This window comes from Mytilus trossulus, chromosome 8 (genome assembly GCF_036588685.1).
Source record: "Mytilus trossulus isolate FHL-02 chromosome 8, PNRI_Mtr1.1.1.hap1, whole genome shotgun sequence".
NCBI lineage: Eukaryota > Metazoa > Mollusca > Bivalvia > Mytilida > Mytilidae > Mytilus > Mytilus trossulus.
Genome location: NC_086380.1, coordinates 76,125,880 through 76,134,301, shown reverse-complemented (window position 1 = coordinate 76,134,301; position 8,422 = coordinate 76,125,880). Strand labels below are relative to the sequence as shown.

At 31.7% G+C, this 8,422-nt stretch overlaps 1 protein-coding gene across 1 annotated transcript; it reads right to left on the bottom strand.

Annotated features, from left to right (window-relative positions):
* Positions 1–7,636: 7,636 nt before the first annotated feature.
* On the bottom strand, positions 7,637–8,179 carry LOC134728011 (uncharacterized). The gene has a single exon (XM_063592410.1). It carries the CDS (start codon positions 8,174–8,176, stop codon positions 7,637–7,639), a length of 540 nt encoding a protein of 179 aa, XP_063448480.1. The 5' UTR covers positions 8,177–8,179.
* Positions 8,180–8,422: the final 243 nt, after the last annotated feature.

The window sequence follows — 8,422 nt, the reverse complement described above, 5'->3', positions numbered from 1 at the left end:
TCGTAAGCTACCGTCAAATCCAAAATTGACATTTCGTTACGAAGGAGTTGCCATGTTGACTCGCTGAAATCGAATGCAATAGAAAACAAAGCAAAACCTATCTCAGAATTCCGTTTAAATACAATATTATACGAACCTCGATGGTTACAAAAAAGTTTATATTTTTGTGACATTGACTAAATATTATTTTTATACTGCAACTTAAATTAGGATATTGATAGCTTTTATAATGATCGCTACAAAAATATCAAGTTTATTTCATCCCTTAATGAACCCCTGAGTTCTACCCCTTGTATTGAAAGTGTTCCATGATGAAATTGACATTGCACAAAATACAGCTGTGTTACTGTATTTGGGAAATAAACAAAACTTGTTGCAATATTTTAATTCTTTTTATAATGCATTCGAAATTGAATAAAAAATCTTTTGTTTTATTACAATTTCTAATACAATAAAATTGGCAAAGCGTTTTGCAACGTAGATTAAAATACGTGTGGATTTACGTGGGAGGTATATTGTAGCATCCATTTTATGTATATTTCTGAGTCTGCGCTAAGTATAGATAAATCGAGATTTTTCACACAGTGTTGTTTACGAAGCGAAAGAAGCACGTCATATTAGAAGTCTACCGATTAAGAATAAAACCACGACGGTTCTACAGTTTGACTCAATACTGGTATTGAAGACAAAGCTACGTTATTTAACAACTGTGTGGTGTATGACGATTTTAAACACTACGTGGCGCTGTTATCTGCCTAGTGACCTGGTAAAAAATAAATCAAACAATTTGAACTAAGAATTGAATGCTTCTTTTTGTAAATTCATTGGGGTGTAAAAGTACATTTTGTTTTACGCGCTTTATCATAAAAATGTGCGCATGGCAACTCTTTTTTTAAATTCAAAAAAAGTAGTCAACTCTGCTTTTAAAGCAAAAAAAACAGGGAAAGTGTCCATGATGCCCCCACTTGTATATTTTATAAAGCTATTAATTGACAGAACATTGTGTAAAAATATGTGAAAAATGTGATCATTATAATGACTCATAGTAATATAGAACATAAGTGATGCTTCGCAAATTTTATCATTAATGAGTATTGTGTATAAGTTTTATAACATTTGATTGAGGCAAACTTAAGTAAGAGAACTGAAACGAAAGATTCAGCAATTTTTCCATTTGTAAAGAGACACAACTCTAGAGTGGTTCGAGTGACACCACTAAAATCCTAACTTGGTCTGTATTTTGTGGTAATAAGCATTGTGAATAAGTTTGATAACATTTGAAGGGGGAAAACTTAAGTAAGAGAAAGGAATCGAAAAATTGCTGTGTAAGCTACACAACTCTAGAACCGTTAAAGTGACACCAACAAAATTATATATAACGTGATTCGATTTTTGGGTGATTCACATTATGTATAAGTTTCAAAACATTTAGTTGAGGCAAACTAAAGTAAAAGTAATGAAAAATTGTTTGAGATAACCCTTCACGCCGCTTTTGTATAGAAAGTCTATTTCTGTACTCTGTCCCACATAAGCAAAATTATTGAAAAAAAAAAAGAAATGAAAGATGGCACTTGTTAACTTACAGAGTATTTGACTATACCAGACTAGATGTGCTTGTTTCTTTTTCGCGTCAATTTCGTAAGTTTGCCGTAACAAACTCATTCGGTACTGTTGAAAGACGGACATACAAAAGCATGGACGGAATTCTTTATACAATTATTTTCCCCGACTAAGACGAACATTAAAAGATTATTGCATCGAGTTTGTGAATTCATTATTGTTGAATATTTCAGATATAAGGAAATAAAAATTATAGGTATGAAATAGGAATGAAAGTTTTGATTCTAAAACATTATACATCAATCTTAAAATACAATCCTTTTATTACTACCTCATGTGTTTTCAATAAACGAGACAGTAAATATAAAATACAAAAAGTTTTAATTCAAAAAATAATTTTCCGTTGAAAACTACAAAGAATGATTTCTCCAACCGGATAAAATATAATCAATTAAAATTGCTCATTTTGGAAATTAAAACAAAGAAAAGGTTGTTGCCGGAATTGAAAATCCAAATTTGTTTTCAATCTTTCTGGTCACAGTTGTAGCTAAATGAAAGGGAGCGATTTTATGTAAGATATTATTCTTGGAGCAATTGTTTTTGTAATAAATTAAATTTACAACAATTAAGTTTTAAACACTGAAAATTTGATTCTAATTCACATTCGATGAGTTTTATTTATATTGTTTGCCTTACAGCTTATTTCGTAATGCATGTAGGGTTAAACTTTGGTCGGCTTCCTTGCTTTGTTTGTATTTATGTTTAATAAAGCTCTGTAATTAAGAGTGACATCTTTATATTTATAGGTATGTAAACCTGTATACAATGTATATGCTATCTAATTCAATTGGACGTTATCAAAATATACTTATACAAAATATACAAACAAAGCAAGCAGGCAAACAAAAGTATTTGTAAGTTTCAGTCAGATCAGCCGACATGTTTATCAATTCTACTTAAGACAATTTGAAATAAAACAAATGACAAACAAAAATGACCCTTTGTCATCTTTTTATTTTTACTATAAGATTTTGTCAAATAAGCAATATAAATAAATTTTAATTTCATTGCAAGATCGGACATTATTTTACGAGAATCATCCAGACAACAGTTACATGCACATGTTGCCAGTATGTCCAAACTTTTAGGAATAATTGATTATCGGCATAACCTTGAGAATACTCCATTTTTTTTTTTTTCAAAAATTGACACTAAAATTAGAAGGATTATTGCACAAGAAACATGTTTACTAAGTTTTAAGTTGATAAGACTTCAACTTCGTCAAAAAACTAGCTTGACCAAAAACTGAAACAAAAAACTTCAACCTGAAGCGGGACAGACGATCGAACGAACGGACGCACAGACCAGAACACATAATGCCCATAAATCGGACATACAAATAACTTGAACCTAACCTGTACACAATCGGTGCAAATGACAGACAAAATCTACGCAAGTGAAGAAGAAAAAAATGAAATACAGATCGACGCAAATATATAAGACAAAGTCTACGCATGTGAAAGAATAAAAAAATGAAAAGCAGAACGGAACAAATGCAAAAAGTCGAGATCAAAATTTATATTTTATTATTTTTATCAGAACGAAGGTTAAATAAAGTGTAGTATCTTATGTGTCCATTTGTGTTAAGCCACAGGATATTAAAGTAGCGCGACGCATAACTATAGTTCCTCTTTTCTTGAGAGACGACCATGGTGGAATCCGTGGAAAACGCGAAATAGGACGTTATAATTTGACGTTTTTTTCATTGCTAGAAACAACGTCATAGAACTTGTATGTCACTACCTAGTTGCGTTAGCTGATGCGCATAAACAATAGGCTGTTTGGTCTTTAACATCACTGGAATGAGTTCACTTCTGCCATGTTTTGATAATTTTTGAAGAGTATGGCCATGCTTAACATTAATGGAATGAGTTCACTTCTGCCACGTTTAAATCATTTTTGAAGAGTGTGGCCATGCTTAACATCACTGGAATGAGTTCACGTCTGCAACATTTTAATCATTTTTGAAGAGTGTGGCCATGCTTAACATACTGGAATGAGCTCACTTCTGCCACGTTTTAATAATTTTTGAAGAGTATGGCCATGCTTAACATTAATGGAATGAGTTCACTTCTGCCACGTTTAAATCTTTTTTGAAGAGTGTGGCCATGCTTAACATCACTGGAATGAGTTCACGTCTGCAACATTTTAATCATTTTTGAAGAGTGTGGCCATGCTTAACATACTGGAATGAGCTCACTTCTGCCACGTTTTAATAATTTTTGAAGAGTATGGCCATGCTTAACATTAATGGAATGAGTTCACTTCTGCCACGTTTAAATCATTTTTGAAGAGTGTGGCCATGCTTAACATCACTGGAATGAGTTCACGTCTGCAACATTTTAATCATTTTTGAAGAGTGTGGCCATGCTTAACAAACTGGAATGAGCTCACTTCTGCCACGTTTTAATAATTTTTGAAGAGTATGGCCATGCTTAACATTAATGGAATGAGTTCACTTCTGCCACGTTTAAATCATTTTTGAAGAGTGTGGCCATGCTTAACATCACTGGAATGAGTTCACGTCTGCAACATTTTAATCATTTTTAAAGAGTGTGGTCATGCTTTGTCTTTTATATTTAATTAACTGTGCATTTGTATTCAGATATCACAGATCAAATTTATTCGTACTTTGTGTAATCATACTTTTTTTGATTGAGTTAAGTCTGCCAATTGGTATTTTATCGTATGTTTTTCTATGTTGTGATGTTATGCTATTGTTTCAGAAAAAGGGAGAAGGTTTGGATCTATTAAAACGTTTAATCCCGCTGCAAATGTTTGCACCTGTCCTAAGTCAGGAATCTGATGTACAGTAGTTGTCGTTTGTTTATGTAATATATACGTGTTTCTCGTTTCTCGTTTTGTTTATACAGATTAGACCGTTGGTTTTCCCGTTTGAATGGTTTTACACTAGTAATTTTGGGGCCCTTTATAGCTTGTTGTTCGGTGTGAGCCAATGCTCCGTGTTGAAGGCCGTCTCATTGGCACTCACACCACATCTTCCTATATCTATTAACATCATTTGAATGAGTTCACTTCTGCCATATTTTAATCATTTGTGAAGAGTGTGGCTATGCTTAACATCACTGGAATGAGTTCACTTCTGCCATATTTTAATCATATTTGAAGAGTGTGGCCATGCTTAACATCACTGGAATAAGTTCACTGCTGCCATGTTTTAATCATTATTTGAAGAGTGTGGCCATGCTTAACATCACTGGAATGAGTTCACACCTGCTTCGTTTTATCATTTTTGAAGAGTGTGGCCATGGAAAGTGCAATACTTCTGCTACATAAATATGAGCTGTTTTTGACAATGTAATGCACATATATCGGGTACTAGCATTATAAAGCATGCTAACTTACTGAAATCTTCACAATTTTAGTATTTGAGTTAAATTTTAGACGGTTTTCGTCTTAAATGAAGTGGCCGCATTTGTGTGCATTCCGAATATTCAAATGTAAGTTGTTTTTGATGATAATACATAGCATATAAAAGATTGATAGTGAATACGGAAGCGGCCAATTTCATTTTTGACCAAAAACATATGAAAAGGGACACATTATGGCATATTTTGCAGATTTTACCGATTTAAGCTTTAATTTGAGCGTCTTAAATGATAAAATTAGTTCAAGTCTTTCACATAAACTAACCGAATCGACTTAAATAGACACTTAAGTGTTTAAAAAGTGTTCAAAATCTTTCATCCGATGAACCTGCAATTTATGGGTAAAATAGGCCCTTAACGTACCTACTCGTTTAATAGGTGTTGCATTTATAAATCTATTGTTGGATATAAGAAATTTCTACAGGTTGCTAAAACAAGATTTATTTCAATTTATTGTTATCATAGGTTTGTACATCAAAGATTTGAAATATCATACAGTTACAATTTCAAACTGTTTGTATATTTTGTATAGTTACTTCCACTCTTAAAATGTGTTAAAAACTATTCAACCAATCAAAGATTGCTTTACAAGAAATAAACAACTAATCGATACTTAAATAATTAATATAAACAATGACCTTCTTGTTGACAATTAACAAATTCAACATGTTCAAGTTAAATGTTTAAGCAATCCACAGAGAAATGAAAATTGTGTAATCAAATTCAATAGTATAATTGTATTCAATAATTATTAATAGATATCCAGCTTCGATATCTTTTTTTTTTTTTGTATTCAATTGAATACTTCAAACTTCAAACAATTAAAATTTTATTCAAAAGTAGACTGACTGGAATATCCAGGTGTCAACGTGCATAAGCACACAACATAATATTCAAGATTATCTAGATTCAAATCTGAATAGTTTATCAATGTATGTCTATATGTTTTACTTCAGTAAAATTGATTACCTATTAAACACACTAGAATACTGGTAATGTGCCAAAATCATTAAATGTATTAAACCACAATTGTATGTATATATATACTACAGCGGTATAGAAAATTATAACTTGTAACTAATTTGGTTTTGTAAGAAATTTAAATAGATTTTACAAATCATGCGTATGCAATTGTGAATACTGATTTTGTTGGCATTCATACCACATCTCACAATTGTAAATGTATATAGAACTAAATCACTGTTATCGTATGCAAGCCTCTGCCTTTGATTGTATAAGTGCAACTTATCTTATATAGTTGATGTAAATATGGGCAACAGTAGTATACCGGTGTTCCAAAGTCAAACATTGTAATGATATAAGTTATGTCATTGTGTATAACGTATTGGATTTACATTTATAAATTCATCTTTAATTGTGAAGCTCACAGTTAAAATGTTCCTAAAGACATTGTCTTTTATTGAAGAATTGTAGAATGATGCATTCGGAGGAAATCAAAACTGAATGGTCTAACTGTGATGTTAAGAATATGAAAATACAGTACCTTAGTTTTATCTATCGCACTAAATGACCCACCCATCTTACTGGGATGAAAAATGGGTTTTAAGTTTTCATTATTTCGTAGAGCTCATTAGAACCTTCAATTTAATATCTAAAATGACCCAAAATGCCAAAATTATATAGAATTTAAAAGGTCAAAGACACGAAAATTTCATATTGATTTTTTTTTCAAGGTTTTCATTAAAAAAAAATAATAATTAGTCAAACATATAACCAATTTTATAAACTCTTTAATTTTTTAACATTTCAGGTCAAAACAAATGTTGATTCAGAAAAACATGCCCCTGCTCACAATATTTCAAAATACATTATTTCTTAAACAGATATCTAAAAAAAACTGTCTGCAGTAGAAAGAAAACATTGTGGGAAAAATTGGAAAAATTCCCGAAGTTTATCAAGGTCACTTCGAATAACCAAGGCTCCGTGTTGAAGGCCGTACATTGACCTATAATAGTTTACCCTTTTTTAATTGTTATTTGGATGCAATATCTAACTTGAGAACCAGAAGTCATAGAGACATGGGGCTACCACCATCCAATTCAGGACCACTTGACCTATCACATGTCACAATATCAAGGTCATAGTACATTTTGTTAATTTCATCATGAACTTGAAAGTTACTTCAATTTGAAAGTACAACATTATTTCTCACTGCGTTGAAGACCCTTTGTTGGTCTGGATGTTATCTGCTCTCTGGTCGGGTTGTCTCTTTGACATATTTCCAATTTTCATTCTCAATTTTTAATTAACATTTAAAAAATAGGTATTTAAAAAGCAAACAATTAATTCCAAGGTGATTTGAAAAAGGGACACAGTTACCAAAATAAGCTTGTATACAACATTGTCTTTCGGGTATCCTGTTGAAACAATTTCTTAAATCAGTTACGTTAATCACATGGCTAGAAATATAGTAGTAATGATACCACAATATTTCATTATCAATCGATGTATATACTGTATAGGTATTTGTAAATTTATACCACAACAGTATGATCAAAATGAGTTTGAAATTGCTTATTTATACAGTTTTGACATGATATATATATAAATAAGATATTATTTCTTTGGATTAAAAGATTTTGGTTTGAAAATACATATCTTGTTAGCTACGTTTCTGCATAAAATATTGCGAAGAAAAGAACAAGACATATTATCAAACAAAATGTCCAGAAACTTTTGACACCTAAATATGTATGAACACAGCCGTTATCTGTATATTCATTTGATCTTGGCTCTGATTTTTCCGCAGCAATTTGTCTCTGACTTTGATTTCTAATACTCTCCGCACTGAACCGACGCCAAGCTACTCCACCGGGATCATTACGTCGTACACGTACACTAGATCCATGATTAAAAGTTGTAAATTTGTTTGGTTCCACTTCAGGAACTATATCCACTGTAATTACGTCGACGTTTCCAAGTTCTTCCGCTTTTCGGAAAACCCATAGACGGCGATTATCCTTTGTGAACCACTTGCCGTTCTGCCAAAATACCCCTATTCTAGGAATACTATTGACTGTGGCTAATCCATTAATCAGTGCATCTAATGTTTCTCCAATATACATGTTACTATGGCTTGTTGACCATCCAAATCTATTTGAAATTGAATCCTGGGTGTAATATATATACGATGGCCTAAGATTCATGTTCGAGATATGCAAAGATAATTAAAATCTGATTGTCAGAAAATATATATTACTGTAGTCGCTAACCGGAGTAGTTTGTCAAAATGCATTTAAAATTACAAAAGATCGATATTTAAAAATCAAATCAGTGTGGTTCATTAAAGAAGAACAACTATGCAGATTAAGTTGTTGTTTGGTTATATGTAATCATGGCATGACATAATATAAAAGATATTTCCGCTAGAATAGACAGAGATAAAATATAGC